The 16,791-nt window shown below is 35.0% G+C and overlaps 1 protein-coding gene across 5 annotated transcripts in view; it reads right to left on the bottom strand.

The window, feature by feature from the left end:
• TAF2 (TATA-box binding protein associated factor 2) overlaps positions 1–16,791 on the bottom strand; it is a 64,058-nt gene that overhangs the window by 34,579 nt on the left and 12,688 nt on the right. For all 5 annotated transcript variants that reach the window (XR_008575810.1, XM_054816126.1, XM_054816123.1 and 2 more), the window contains exons 5-15: positions 15,586–15,727; positions 14,997–15,228; positions 13,628–13,812; positions 12,943–13,056; positions 11,567–11,666; positions 9,717–9,802; positions 4,893–5,028; positions 3,294–3,448; positions 1,216–1,330; positions 1,006–1,115; positions 159–224 (exon numbers count right to left, since the gene is read on the bottom strand). Coding sequence is in view for 4 of the 5 variants with exons in the window: in XM_054816126.1 (XP_054672101.1) it covers positions 159–224; positions 1,006–1,115; positions 1,216–1,330; positions 3,294–3,448; positions 4,893–5,028; positions 9,717–9,802; positions 11,567–11,666; positions 12,943–13,056; positions 13,628–13,812; positions 14,997–15,228; positions 15,586–15,727 (1,441 nt within the window). In the remaining variant the exon portion in view is untranslated. The remainder of the gene's footprint in view (positions 1–158; positions 225–1,005; positions 1,116–1,215; positions 1,331–3,293; positions 3,449–4,892; positions 5,029–9,716; positions 9,803–11,566; positions 11,667–12,942; positions 13,057–13,627; positions 13,813–14,996; positions 15,229–15,585; positions 15,728–16,791) is intronic.

The following is a 16,791-nucleotide window of genomic DNA, read 5'->3' as shown; positions in this document are numbered from 1 at the left end:
AAAGTCTGTAAGAAGGTAAAAAAATGTGGTATAGTCTTGAAATTTGCCAGTCATGTAATGAAATACAGCATTACTATTGAATCCTTCAAAACAGCATGCTTTAGACAAGGGGAACACAGCTTAGTCTCACACTGAGCAACTCCAACAAGCTAACTTACTCCATAGCAGAAAGGTCCATGTCCACCTCTTCTCCATTCATCAGTGGAATCTTTTTCTTCTTATTTCTATTAAAAAAGAGAAAATTGCAAAAAGATAGGTATGTAGAAAATGACCATACTAGCAAAGATATGTTTAGAAACGAAGCTTAAGCCTGCAAAAGGGCTCTGTGTATTTCACGACGCTGAAAAATAATGCTTTCTGCAGCAAAAAATATTCACAAAGTCGAGCTGTTTATCAGTTTTGTTCAAATAATCACCAATACTTTACATTGGTTTAAACTTGACTCCCACTATTTTTACAATTACACATAAGCGTACAACTTTGAGAAGCAGAGGTCAAAGTAGTTATTAAAATGCATTAGGAAACTGAGAGAATCTATTTGGGAAGCACGTTACTTTTCTTGCTCATTAGGTTTAGTGAACAGCCCTGGCACTCTTAACAGAAAAGGAAAACTATGCAAGTGCTTCATTCATATATCTTCACTTGAGGTACTCCTTTGACCTACATTTGTCTTCCCTCTAATTTGTCTTTCCCATTAAATGCATTTGGAATAATCAGATTATAATTAGTCTTCATTCAACTCATTCTATATAAATAAGCTCTTCATAAAACTTTTATAAAATGTAACACCTTTACTTATAATTAAGACCTGCCTATAAAATGTAAGGTTTCTGGCTGTCCATAAACAGCAGTAAATTCTATTTTCTCCCCTTACATCACAGGTAAATCTTATTCGGTAAGATTAGCAAAACACAAAAATTAAAAAGCGTGTCTTTATCATCAATGCACTATATGTTTTCATATAGCCGTACTAAAAACACTTACAGTTTATATTTTAATTCTTACCTTCTGCTTTTAGAATGGCAAGGTATATCATGTTTAAGACTGTTTTCTTCAATCTGCAATGTATGGTTGAATGATCCATCAAGTTCTTGCACTGTCACTTTAAGAGGACCCTTCAAGTTCACAAGATTTTGTTATTACCATTAAAATTATGCTTATTAATGTATGCATCATACTTGTATGTGTAGCTAAAATATAGAAAATTGACCTTACCACATATTTCTGAGTCCCAGGAGATGTGTAGTCTTGTTTTATTTCCAATTCCAATACATTCCGTTTTCTATTAAATGCAAAGCTGCCATAAAATTTTACCACTCCACTCTGATCCCTAATAAGCAGTATAGGAATTCTAGCGTACAATGCAGTAGTTATAAGCAAACATAATTCTCAATGTTTTTGCTCTTTACACTTGCTTTATATTTCTTTATCGCCAGAATTTCTTATCCTAAGAAAATCAGGGCAAGAAAACACTTATGTTCATTCATGAACTTTTAAAGATTTTTTTTTCCTCTAAATAGTTCTTTAAGATACAACCATGTACCATACGGAGAAAAACTGAAGTACAATGAAAATTATCTAGTAAGAAAAAAGTCATTATGAAAAACTATACTGGACCCCACCATATCCATTGCCCTTGAAATGCTCTCAGAGAAAGTAATTGAGTAAGAATTCAGTAATTTCAATATGATTTGTTTTACTATACATTTCAGTTAACTAAAACTCAGGGGAAAATGCAGACATTAGCTTCTGTTTTCTACCCACACTACATTTAACTAAGTTATTTTATTGCGTTTTTTCCAACCAGGTCATTGTGAGCATTCACATGTGTGAATACACTTCATTTATAGTAAAATTAAAACACCAGAATGAAGTATTTTAGTCTAGTGCATGCTCCCAACAAGTCTCTGACAATATGAGACAAAAGCAGGGAAGGAAAATCTGTTCTTTCATGTCCTGACATTTAAGGCAGGAGCCGACAAAGAGGCTTCTTATTGTACATGATTAACTTTTCTCCTAAAATGGAGATATTAAGCAAAGGTATTTCATTTCTCATTTGGCTAGATACCTCAGACTGGTTCTGCTCACAGTGGCTGCCTTCATAAAGGTCTGTGACTTTGTCATCGAGTACAGCCTAAGGCATTTTACAAGGTGGGAAATCTACTATCACAGGTGCAACAGTGTTTGAAGCGTGGCAGGGAGGTTGCAACCATAAGATTAAACACAAGTTACAGTTAACAGGATCAGACTTGGTGCCAAAGTCCAGAGAAGCTGAAAAATCCCCAAATCTGAGAGCTACAATATTTCCTTGCTTACAGAACAAACCAGTAGTTAAGATTCACCTGGCTCAGATAGCAATGCTGACATTTAGGTATAGCTGCAGTGTGAATCTATGTATGTATAGAACCCCTACTTTCCTCAAGTGCTTGGCACAGCTAAGTATGGAAATTAGAATACTTTGTGAATACTTTTGATGCAGATAAAATACTAACTCCTCATCTTACTATATAAATACTAATTATACAGTGTTTTTTAGTTAGATATTGAGATGCATGAACATTATTCAGTCAACTCAAATAAATAACGTCTAAATATAAATACCTACTTTTGTTTTCTGTTAGAAAAGTAAGGTATTGTTTTGCTGCAGTTATGTATGATTTTAGCCTGCAGTTGCATTAAAGTTACCAATTAAACCTGTTAAACAGACCAAATTCAAATTTATTCCCATATCAATCCAAAATAAGAAATCCTGTTTCCTGACTATTATCACTGAAATTTGAAGAATCAACACACAGAGGTTTATTTTACCTGAAATTTTAACATTAACACAAGCTACCAAGCTATTACATTTTAGTGTATTTTAAACTATCAATCTGCACTTTAGGTTACTTATTTCATGGTGATTTACTGGAAATCACATCCTAAAATGCACCAGACTATAGCATTTTCCATGTCAGACTTCAGCATATTTCTATGGGCAGTGTCCTCTGGAATCCCTTTAGTATAATTTGGCCTGAAACTCCAGCAGAGTTCTTGGGCTTTTTTTCAAAGTAAAACTTAAAATCATGAAATCCCTTCTTGTAAAGAACACCCAAAAAAGTTAGCATACTATAAATGACTATGAAAGGAGGGTGAACCTGTGGCTCACATCTATTTCTAATTCAAAGAATAATGCATTTAAGTGTTTTAAGCAAAGATATTTCATACCTTTCTTCACATTCCTTTAATAGTGCCAATTAAAAAACAAATTCATTCTCCATATTAACAATCCAGACCAAGAATAAAAAGGATACACCCACTGCTTTATTAAAGGTTGGATGTCTTTGCCAGAGACATTTGAGATAGATTTCAAAAACCCAGATGTGGAAACCAACATCTGACTCCACATGTGTGACTGGAACTTCTGAGATGAAGCAGTGCTGGCCAGACTCAACAATTTGTTGAAAACCTGAAGTGATAAAAAAAAATTATTACTTTCACTAAATACTTCAATATATAAAATAAGTTTTTCTGTTTAGTTGCAGCTGAATTGCAACTAAGAGGCCAATAAACTCATTCTCTGATAACTGGCCTCAAAAAAGTCTTTCAAAATAAAGACATTTCAGAAAATTATTTGCTTGTGCATATCAGAAACTGTGATTTGCAGACACGAATGTATTTTTAGTTAAGGCAAACCATCCACAATGCTGAGAAGAGCTCTGAAACCCCAGCTTCTTAACATGAGAAACTAATGGTAACAAAACTGAACTAAAAATGTCATCTTTGCTCATCACTGCTACAGGTACAACTTACCATGCAGCTTTTTAACAGAGTTGAATTCAAAGTGAAATACAGAAACACTTCTTGGCATCCATTTTGTAGTTCTAAGCACCTCTATACTTCAAAACCAGGTAATTTGTGAGGCTAGTCACTGCAAGCAGCTGTGGCCTTTATTTACCAAATTATAATGCAGAGGCTAAGGGGGTTCTTTTTAATCAATTCTTTCCACCCGAGCCTTTTCAAAGAACCAACTTCCGCAAAGTTCCATATACCTACACAAAATCCATTAAAAGACCATCAGCTTTCAAAAATTACCGACAGTAAACTAGATCACTGACTATATCTGCTTGTTAGAAATAAAACAGTCATCAATTTTTTTTTAAAAATTGCAAAGAATAATTAAAATGTATGTAAGGAAAGCTTTAAAAAATATGCATCTACAGTATTTTCAACCTGACAACTGTTTCTAACAGCTCTAGCACAAGCACATACATGTTATCCTCCAAAAAAAATAAAACAAACAACCCCCTAAAAAAGTTGATGGGAAAAGGTGTCACTCAGTTTCTAACTGGGTGTTTGTTTATAGCACCCTATCCTTTTTCAGACATGTCACAGAATATATTTAGTAAAGAAGAAAAACTACAACTCTGCAGAAGTTTAGCATTCCAGAATAAAATGACAATCTTCTATTCAACTGCTTCTTCTACTATAAAGTTCTATGCTCTCTCCAGCACTGAAAATTTTATACAGCAGAGAGAGCAGAAGCTGGATTCTCATTACTTGCATTAGTTATAATCTGAGTAGATGAGCTCACAGCAACACCAGTTAGGGTCAGTAAAGCAGGTTCTCAGTGTTAACAATTGATCACAATAACCCCAAGCAATGAAATACCTTAACATTAAAGAGAATATGAAATATATATAAGTGTTACAAGTTATCCAGAAGAGTAATGGCTAACCTTATCCTAACACAAAAGAACTAGATTTTATGTTGGTTCTATCCTGCTAAAAACTGAAAATACAAATGGAATCCTATGATAATCTGTTCTGTTTTCTTAAATGCCATTTAATGAATAAAAATGCAAGTAAAGACAAAAAGTTGTCCATATTCCACATAATCATTTAACTACTTACCTGTAACATGAACTCCATGCTAATCCTGTTCTCAATCAGTCTCATAACAAGATGTGCTTTACACTGGAACATAGTATAATATTCCCAGGACAGTGTATGAGGGTGTTTGATAGAAAAATGTAAATGTGATGCAGGGCTGAAAAACAATAAAAAAACCCCCAACAGCTCTCTATTTTGCATTTTATGGAATCAAACTCAAAATAAACCTTAGCAATAAGATTATAGCTGCACAACAATTATTTAGGATCTCTTCCACTGCATTAAAGTTATAAATTATGACATGCTTAAAATGACCACACGCTTGTACAGAAAAGTGACATGGGTGTATGTACCAGGCATACAGCAAGGACTATACAGAGAGTAAGGACAGGTAAATACATGCTGTGTGTTACTGTGAAGACAGCAGTAGCAGCAGCAACCAGAGCAAGCAATCTGTGACTCGAGTCTGGAAATTACTCATGAATTGAGATTCCCCCTGCTCCACTTCCATGTAAAAGCGCCTGTACATAGTAAACATTTTATATTTAAATAAAGAATTGTTGCAATTAAAGACAAGTAAGAGTTTTAAAAGTCACAGCAGACTTTCATGTGATGAGCCAAAGGAATTGCTTGGGTTTTATTTTAGTTCACAAATTTATGCTTTCAATACTCTGGCAAACTGATGTCTTCTAAATCAGACACCATGCCAAGGAAGACTAGGCAGAGCATCACATTACAGCTGCCACAGTGTTTCCATAACTTGAACTATCTGTGGTGCTCCTTCACACATACCCTGCATGTCTATAAGCAAAATATTTTAAATGGTTTAATTTCATTCCATATCAGAAGACAAACAAATGGTGAAACCCTGAAACTTTTAAAAATAGAACTGATTTCTGGATAGCCGTAGCGGCTGTCCGGCAATAAAATACCAAAAGACTTAATTTTAATGAGCTTCAAAATGAATGTTCTCCATCAAGTTTTACATTTCAGAACACAAATGTTCTGACCTACAGCCCAGTTTCAAAGTAGAAAAAGTAGCCGTAATACTGTAATTCTTGAGAAAAATAAAAATCTTTTTGCCCCTTTTCAATTATTTGAGAAGTGGAGATAATGAGAAGTCTGACTTTATTTCATTTATGAACCAAGTCTGTGGCAACTGTATTTTGTTGTGCTATGTTTTTTTCTTTTAGTTCTTTTCACAGGACATTTGAGTTTTCCATGGATGAATAACAAACATCTTAAGAAGCTGGACCCACACCATGTCAGGCCAACTTCTTAAGAAGTGAGAATCCAGACTTAGTTTATGCTGGTTGGTGGAGAATCACAAATTGGCCATTGCACCATAGAAAATGCCAGCTACTTAAAATTTCTCGACTCCAAATTGGATTCTTCCCCTGTGATTCTTACTTATAGATAACCTAACTAAACTGTTTCCAGATGGACCAGGCACCTGATTTGTCCAACGGCTTTAGAAGATGACACTGCAAGACAGAATGAAATAATTCACGAATTGTAACAATCAAAGATAAGCGCTATAAGCCTGATCTTTCATACCAACTACCTCAGAATAAGACTGGGCTTCCAGAACCTTCAAAGACCTATTAAACAAGCCATTTGAACTTTGACCAGTCTTTCCATCCAGTTGAAAGACGTATGCCAGCAAGAAGTGTTCTACCAGGACAGGACCAGCAGTTAGCTCCTTATCTGCAGCTCTTAAGCTTTCAGGAGATGGCAAGAACTAAGGTAGCTGCAGCACCTAAATATTTTTTTCCATCCTCTTATTTACTGGGAGACTCCCTTGACTTTCCTCATGAATGTCTGCTTAAACATCTTAAGAAGATACAAAAAGAAAAGTATTTCTAAATTTAAGCAAGTCTACCCTTCTCAGGTATACAGAGTGTATGAATAAGAAGGTACTTAGGTTTACTACTTGCTGTTTCTAGTTGATTGGCAATTGCTAAGGTTCTCCTTATCAAAATTGTCCTGTTATTTTGGATAGTTCTCTATTCTGAGGTGGGAAAGGGTTAGCAACCATGAAAAAACTGAAATGCAAGGAGGAAACTGAGGTTGTGGCTCAGACATTATATAATAATTTGGTCTTGGCATAAAACTATTTATCCAGCATCAAATTATACAGTTGATTGACTTTGGTAAAATTCTTTTCTTGAGAATTACAACCAAGCCAGGACCCACATTCTTGGCCTTCTTAAATTTACTAAGTGTTGATTGATTTTGGTACTGGTGACATTATTTAACTGCAAATCAAATCTGAGACAAGTTTGCATTTGACAGTTACTGTTTGTATTTCATTCAATATTAGTACATTTCTTCTGATTGTATTTTTCTTCAATCATTATACTTCTAAAACATTTACTGAATTGGCTCCAAATGAGAATTACAATTAGAAATATGGGCCTAGAACCTTTGTCAAAGTGAAAACCAAACCAGCTCTTTCATGGAAATTTATAATGCTCATACTCTCGAACACACTCCCATCACTCAATGTAAACCTGTCAATATGCCTCCTCTATTTGAAATATATCTACATGCATTTCTTGATGTTTTTAATTTTTACAATGGGGTGGCACCAACACAATCAAAGACTGAAGAGAACCAAAATCTGAGAGAGGAGAACACAAACAAAAATGTAACAAACATAAAGCTTTGTTTTGAAACTTCCATCCCTGCAGCAAATTACCTGCAGTTTCCTGTCTTTCATTTTCCCAAGTTCTCTGATTTTTTTTGTTTTCAAATAAATGTCCTGGAAAGTATGTTTCTGTTTCACTAGACATAAACAGGAAGAATCTGTGAGACCTGTGTGTTTTGCACTGAAATTAATTCATGTGTCTGAAAGAAGTTAATTTTTCCCAGTGGTTTATTTCCATATTCAGCTTCTAATTTAGTTGGAAAATGAGGTTATTAATTAATCTGATTTTTTCTTCATATTATTAATTGGGACTGCTGTAATGCAAATATGCTTGGCAGGAAACCATATCATAACAACCACAACAAAGCAAAAAAATCTATTTGAGAGAAATGTTCTAGACATCATTATGAAAATACCTCCCTAAATACAAATAATTTTGCAAAGTCAGGAAGAAATACTTAATTTACATATAAGGGAACTTTGCAATCTACAAGAAACAGCAAGTTGTAATTTATATATGTGACATTACGATTATTAACAAGCCATAAAACAATGAAGTAGTGAAACAGATGTAGAAACAGTGTCCAACAGTGATACATCACGTAGAAGGAGAATACATTTAAGAGCATTAGAACAGGATTTTTTCAATTATTCGTGTTCAAATCAAGAATACATGCAATAAAACTAAGAAAATTAACAGATACAAAGAGACTTTTAGTCAATTCCCTTTTTTCAAGATGTGCCCTTTTTCTTTAATTTCATCTGATTCTAATCACCTGAATTTAGTTTCTCTGTATAGGGGAGTATGTTGCCAATTTGTAATGTTGCCAATTGAAAAGACAGCCAAGACCTAATTCAGTACCCTAGATTTTCCTTAAAAAAAAAAAGACACCAGCACCAAAAGGATGCCTAACATAACTGCTGCTAGCTGTAACTTGCTTTTCAGAGGTATATGTAACAAAAGCATCTAGGTACTCGGTCTGCTTCACTACTTGAAAGAACAGGACAGTGAAATAAATCAAAATCCATCATGAGCAGACAAGCAAAACTGAGTAACGGCTTGGCGCACACACACATACACACACAAGTTGCATCTGTGATTGTCAACATCCAGAAAACAGGATAGTTGTTGAGGATTCACCTGGCTGAGAAACTCACCAATATATCCTATTCCTGATTTCAGAAAACACTTTCTTCTTTTTCATGTCTCAAAAAGAGATCACTATTCAAATTTTAAATGGGTTACTTGTGTACTTGATTCAGTTCTAAATCCAGAGTTTTAATTTTAAATGAACAAAACCTGGATTTGCACATACTCAAATGCAAGAGAAACACTGCTGCAGACAATTTTGGTTGTATTTTCATAGTACAGGGCTTCTGCTGCAGTAAAGACTTAAGAAATTCACATATTCTCCCACTCCACCTGCACACGTTCAACCTCACAGTTTTGCACATGCCACTCATCAATTTCCAAAGAGTAACTCTTTGTGAGGCTGTGTTGTAACTCAGTTAATTTATCCAAAAAAAGAAAAACCCAGCTAAAGGTTGTCATTGAAACCTGGATCAACTTACTGATCTGTCTTCTAGTAATACTTTCTACCTCCAGTGATTAGTATTACTCGGCGGGTAGTACAGGAGCATCACAAAAGAGGTAAGGGGAAAATTGCTAAGCTAACAATATTGAAACTACAATTATTAGGAAAATACAAACCCATCCAGTCCACAGTTACTAATTGTACTTCACAGATGACTGATCTAATACTTTTTTTTCCCAAATGATAAGAAATCTCAGTATAAGATTGCAAGGTGGTAACCGACAGTGGAAAGAAAAAGAGCAAGGAAAAAGAAAACTGATGATACTGTAAAAAGCCTAAAGATTACTAAGCACTCCAGAAATAGCTCAGGTCAAAATTCTGGCTCCATACCCCCTCTCATCCTCCTACTAAAAAGTAGTTTTGTAACAGCATTAAAAACATTCATTATACTTCATTCCCTTCAAGATTTAAAGTGAAAGAAAAATAAAACAACAGTGATACAATATACTGCAGATGTACTTTATGAGACTAGTAATACATGCCTTGGGCAGCTGAAGTTCTTCAAGCCTTTGGCCTTGTGCTACACAACACACCCAAGGCATATATTAATGGCCCCATAAAAACATACCCTGTAATGACTTGCGGCTTAAATAAACATACTTGTCTTTCTCTTTTCCTCCTCCGAATATTGGATGCAGTAAAACTCCACCAGTCTTCAGTTCATATGCCACTATTTGATCTAACTCCTAAAAAGCACAACAGATGTAAGCAAACATGATTTTGGAAAGTAGAGACATTATTTAAAGATGACAGGAAAGCTTTTCATATCATTGTTCAAGCCATACTTCTTAATTAAATTTGTTTATAAATGTTAAGAGCATTTTAAAATCAGGGATGTTCCTCGGCATGGCAAACAACAATAAACAGTAGAAATGAGCTGTTAATACTTGCTCTGGGTTTGGATTGTGGGTCAACCCACAATATTTACTATAATACTATCTAAAGAGTATTATTGTTCAATCAACAAGTTCTCATCAAAAGATATGAAGGTGATCACCATTTCCTTGCAGTGGAAAGTAATATTGGGTGTATCTACAGAGTAGACTGCAGTGTATAAAAGCTCACCTTGACCCATGCACAAGCCAGACAGAAGCTGGCTCTGAACTGGAACACGAGTTTGAATTTGTGTGGTGCTGTGCCCATGTTAACAAGCACGCTTCAAGGCAGGATGTCTGCATGGGTTCACTATCACCTATTCAATCACCGGTTCAATTTCCTCCATCTCCAAGGCAGCTATATCAAAAGCCCACCGGTACCCTTTTGGGTCTTTGAAATACCCTCTCTGGAGGTAGTGTATGCCAAGGATGCACGGAGCCTCGGCTTTTGGATCAAATCAGGTCAGCTTGTGCACAGGAAAAGTGAATTGATGTCTGTCTGCAACCCAACATTAGTCAAGGAATTTCTATAGGTCAGTACATATTGATATTTATTGATTCATATCAATTTACACACTTTCATATATTGATAATACATTCAAAGCGGTAAGGGCAGAACTGGAGGCTGTGACAGCAGCGCCTCCTAGTAGAACTAAGTGTGGAAGCACTTAACTAACTCCTAGGGAAGAACATGAGCAACTAATATCCAGAAGCAACTTCTGCGGCACACAGCAGTGAACTCTCAGACAGACCTTCATCCAGTCCTGCTGTTCTCTGTAGCACCTGTAACCTTATCACAGACAGCATAAGACCAGTAAGCTGAATGTACATGAGGCAGATAAGGATATGGTGTTGGGTCCCCAAGTAAGGGATGTAAACAGAGCCCATGGGGTTAGGAATCTAGTTTTTGGAAAAGGAAGGGTAAGAGAATGTGATGAAAGCGAGAGGAAGAAGATATACATCTTTCCGTGAATGAATGTAACTGGTAAAGAATGAAGAGTCACTGCTGCTATCATTAGAGTACCTGTCTCAGAGCATTACATTTGGAAATGTATAGACATAAATTTCTTTTCCAAGAAAGGAAATCCCTTCAACAGGGATTTTTTTACTGTTTTATTATTTCATTTAGTAGTTAAATACTGAAAGATACCTGATCTACTATTGATCCAAGCTAACGTTGAAGCGCTTCTGAGCTATATGGATGGCCATCACTGTATAACAAATTCACCAAATAGATCTCCTTATGAATCTCATATTCTAAGTGCTTAAAAAAGTATTTTTTTTAAACTTTTTCTCTCTGTTTTTGTGCAAAAGTCCAAACAAAAAGAGGAAAACTAATTGCAAGGACAATGCAAATTATTAATCATAAGGCAGTCACAGAAATGTATTTCAGTTAACACGTTTGGTGTTTTTCCTTGCAGTAAGTGGTAAAAATATTTCAGCTCTCAGTTTTGTCACCATTACACATTTCTTTAGATTGCAGTGCAAAACTGTATCATATTCTGGGTTTATATGGTATCTTCTTTAATGTAAAATGTCTGAAAGATATAGAAAATACTGCTATTATGTTGTTACCTGTTTAATCCAGTGGCGATACTCATTAACACCAAAGGTTTTTTTCATCCAAAGACCATAAATATAACCAGAGATTCCCTTTAGCACCCATTCATCTGACCTATAATAAGAAAGAAGCATGAATTATAGCACTTCAGAAGGTATTTTGTAAGGAGTGGTATTTTTGACCAGCTCAAAATAGCCACAAATTTCAGCAGGTTATATAACTTCTCTAAGTCAATAGGAGTCTGATGAGCTGTGAACCAATTTATGTAACTTGGCACCTGGACAGGACTGATGAAACTGAAAAGCCAGTGAAAACTGAACTTTTACCACAGAAGCCCAGATTAAAATATAAAAGCAAACTATTTTAGCTGAAACAGTAACAATAAAATAAAGGAAATGGACACTAAAGTTAAAACAACTGCTAATCTATATCATCTTAATTACTTAATAAACATCTCAATGCAATGCAAAAAGATTTGGACAGCAAGTAGACAAAATACCCATCTCACAATTTGGTGGAAACCCATTTAAACACCTCTTCTGAGAGTTATGTCCTAATAGAGAAAAATACAGACAAAACCCAGAAAATGATCATGAAATAGAATTCTAAACATAAGAATGACATACAGAGTCTGAAGAAGTGAATAAAATAAAGATACAATGGGAATCATTATGAGGGAGGAAAAAAATGTCTTCACAATGGAAGCAGACTAGAAATAAGGAAGAGAGCAAGAGAAATTGTAATAGTACAAACATCAATTTTAAAAGACGTTGGTGTTTTTTTCTTTAGGCAAGGGATACTCTGGGACACACACTTTTGCCATGAAAAATGTAATGGGCTCCTTGTCCCTGATATATACAGTATAACCACTGATCAGAACTGCAAGAGCCAGTTGGGGGAGATTTCCTGAGGGATGGAGTTATAGGCAGCTTACCACCCCAAGGAATTTACCCACTATTTTCTGCATTCCCCTCCCTTAACTTCTTCATAATTTATTAGCTCTGTGCTCCACAAGTACTTCCTATGCAGGCTACACCTCTTCATCTAATATATATGACAGAAATTTACTGATGATACAAGAGAGTCTCCCCTCTAAATTTCCAGGTGCCAAAGCACACTACAGCATTCAGTAGCAACCATTTCTGACCGAAGACATGTTCAGTCTCCACAGTCTTTGGTACCTTTATACCTCGCATTCCCATCTCAAACAAAAAAAAAATAAATCTCATGGATTTTCATTTATTGAGATGGTTTTATTATTCTTATTTTTCCTCTTTCTTCTACAGTTACTGTTTCTCTTATTTTTCTGATAAAATTCAACATGCAAATTAAGATTTGGGTTTTCTAGATTTTCCTCCTTTTCTAGAGAACATAATGGTAAAATACTTACCAGGACATTCTGGATATAAAACATCCGAAGAACTGCTGGGCCAGGGCCTGTGCTAAGCACCTCCTTGTCAGTGGAGTTTCATCTATAATCATTGCGCTGTGTAAGAGATTTGTGCTGGACCCCCATAAAAAGAAAATAACACAATATGAACACAAGCTCCGAAGAAACAAAATAGAGATCTTGCTTTAAAAGCCAAAACAAATAAAATAATTCATACACTTGTTTTCCAATGAGACAGTAACTTTTTTTTTTTAAATACCCTTAATCCAGGCAGATTTCCTGCTATTACCATATACATACAAAACTCTGTGTAGACCCAAAGTAGTTTGTTTTAACTGGTGAAACTCTTTTGGATTGCTGGTACCCTATCCCAGCTGAAGAAAAATAAAACAATCAAACTTCTGCACTTAATTTGATCTTAAATATTTCATGCATGTTTTTTCTAAATCAGAAGGAAAACCACTGCAAATTTTTTCTTAAAGAAGATATAAATCCAACATCTTTATAGCAGATAAAATTGGAAATGGTGTTAGAAGCCTGCAATGTCAACAAAAGCCTTTTCAAACTAGAGAGCCCAAAATTCAGGCTATAAAAATATTAAAAGCTTCACGTATTTCTCAATAGTCTTGGATCTACAGCTTCTAAGCCTGTGGATTTAGAAGGTGTAATTTTCTCAAATACTAACCTGAAAATACTCATGGATGCGTAAGCAGCTACTTCAACATAAGCTTCATCTATAAACACAGTCTTGAAACAGGAGTATGGATAGCGGCAGGTAAGAATTTCCTCATAAAATTCAAACACCTCATGAAGGTATGATGTGGTATGTTTGAGCAATGGGAGAAGTTGTGGTAAGCAAAAGTGAGTCACCTACAAACAAAGGAAAATTTGGTACAAGACTGATGAATATATTTAAATCCATAAATATCAAGTATGTTACGTAACAGAAGAAAACCTCCACAACCTAACAAAAATATATCTGCTGTGAATTTAACAGAAAAAAAGCATTTTCAAGCTGTGGTAATGACTGTCATGGCAGAAAAGTGCACCAGGATGTCCAGCTTAATCGTGAGAGCAACAACAGGAAAATAATTTTTAGCAGACAATGCACAATAACAATGTCTACCTAGCAATGTCTATCATTTAAAAACATATGACATTTTTCTTTGATTTTGCAATCCAATGTCTTTTGGAGATAATATTTTTCTTTCATGTAGTAAAGAATTAGCTATTTTCAAATCAATCAAGCAGTGCCACTGTTTATTACAGCTAAAACTACAAGTAACGTTTGATATGACAGTTTTTTCCACAAACTTACGATGCAGCCAACGACACTGATTTCAGCAGTGACACAGGAACCAAACTGAGAATGATATATAACTTCAGGTTGGCTCTATAGAAGTCAAACTCTGCAGAAATTTATCAGTTTGGGTTTTTCAGACATCAACAACTGAATTATTTTTTTAACAGCTATTATCTTTCACAAGTGAGTATGTCCCACCAGTAAAGTCAACAGAATACCATTACTGAGGTCTAAAAAAATCTGATGTTTGCCTTTGGATCAAGTGAAACAGCTACTTCCCAGTCTTTTCCTATCACACTTTCCAAAGAAGAATATACAGGCCAGTCTTTATGCTAAGCTGGTAACTTAACCAGTGTGCCAAGTTCATCCTTACCCAATCTGAAACTACAAATGTAAATACTCAACGTCAAATTTAGTTCAGAAGACTACTCAATTGTGTAGCAATAGTTTTCGTCTACCACCAGCAACAGGATGGGTTTAACGCTATTTTGAGAAATATGTTATTACCAACTCCAACTAAATCAATCCCATAAATTCAGGCACAAATGGAATTATTGCTCACTCAAAGGCTTTACTTGGGGGATAAATTTAAATACAGGCATTACTAGACAAGTTTTATCACATAACTGTACTAAGGGAGGTCATATCTAGACATAGCTGTATTTGACCAATATATACTGGTTGTAACAAAAAAGTCACTAATTCTTTACCAAAAAAATTTAAAAAAGGAGGCTTCTATGAAGATCATTACCTCATGCATGTACGGATCAACAAGGATTTCAAAAGGTCCTATCGCCAAGGAGATGTTAGAAGCTGCAGTTGGAATAGTCAGCATGTAATGAAAAGTCTTCTTCCTCATATCGTGGGTATATACAGTTTCCACCAAATCACCGTTTGAAACAGCCACCATTGCAGCATCCACAGTATACTCAAGTTTCCAGGTACACAACTCAGAATATGAATCAACACAAGGAAACCAAAATCTGGGGAAGTTAGGATTGGGGGAAAAATGGTTAATAATTATACTTGTTTTCATAGATAATTTTTCTCTCAAGTTCCAAACTATATTCTTAAATACTTTGAATGTTGACATACTGACTCCTACTATACATTAATTTTATAAAACACTACAAGTTTCTTTGCCATTACCTCCTGCTGAGCTATAAAGACTAGAAATCCTATTTACTAACCATTAGATGCTACTTCACATCGGTAAGCTCCTTTCAAGCACAAATTAAGTTTTAGATTTTTCAAACTTACAGATAATTTGAATTCTTGTATTTCCTACACTTTGAGATTAAATAGGAAATACATCTAACATTCAAAGATAGTTTTCTTACCTTGTAGAATTTTGATAACCACATGAAAAGACATGAGCCCCTCTTTCTGCCATGCTGCCCTCCATGTTGGGTACCACAAAATGAAGGCCTCCTTTTGGCTGGTCCAGAGAAAAGTTTATATGCACCTTCAGGACTTTTAACTCTGCAGCACCAAGACAAAAATTAGAGTAAATATATACAACTTACAGGAAAGTTATTTCAGAATAATCACCCAGTTTTGGACTCTTTGTCTTTCAAAATTATGTATTTACTTCATTCTCATGGACCTCCAGGTCCACTTACGAAGCACAGCTCAAAACCTTTCAAAACTGAGATGTCTTAAGCTTAACTTACTGGATACGAATTTATAAGAATCTTTATTAATTAACGAAAGCTGCATTTGGAGTTATATTTCATCTTCCAACTCCCCAACAGTAAAGAATCTTTATACAGTGATTGTACCCTAACCATGATCTCCTTTGTACCTTGCCAAAACAATATTCTACAAAACCTACATGTTACAGGCACATTCTTAAAAGACATGTTATTGTCATTTGCAGTTTCTTAAAACCTCTTATTATAGTTAAAGCTTTTCCTCTAGCTGAAGTATCTTTGCTTTGGTTTAGTTTCACAGAAATCTCACCTATGAATAGGCTGGCAAGAAAAGAAATTCAGGCATACAGTGAAACAAGTCTCACCATATTTTGGCATTCAAACTTTGAAAAGAAAAATTATACCTGTTTGAATATTCTCCCTTCTAGGCTTGCAAGTAACACAACAGGAACTTAAAATAAAGTGCCTTTCCCATTAAGGTGTATCTAACAACACTGTGTGAGTCAGCTTCATGATATAGTTGTTTTTTCTCTCTCACAGGTCTCTCACATCCATGGGAAAAACTGATACAACCATATAAGAAAACCAGTACAAGAAACTAATAAAATCCATGTAACAAAATAATCAATGTTGGAGGGTAATTTATTAAAAAACTTACTTGTTCCAGGATCTAGTGTTGCAGGATTTAGTACACCAGTTTATAAAGTAGTTTACTCTTCACTATAGAATCAGTTTTAAACCAACCATTCTTCAAAGTAAGATGGGAAAAAATTAATCTAGCTTTTTAAACAACATGTATATAGGCATATCCTTGTAAATTCTTTTATTTGTTGGCTCACGTACATTGTAAGCAGCTACAGTTATAATTTGGCACCCACCATACCCCACTACACC

This window comes from Grus americana, chromosome 2, assembly GCF_028858705.1.
Source record: "Grus americana isolate bGruAme1 chromosome 2, bGruAme1.mat, whole genome shotgun sequence".
In the NCBI taxonomy this organism is placed as follows: Eukaryota; Metazoa; Chordata; class Aves; order Gruiformes; family Gruidae; genus Grus; species Grus americana.
Note: the sequence above shows the minus strand (reverse complement) of the source record. Positions and strands in the feature narration are given on the sequence as shown.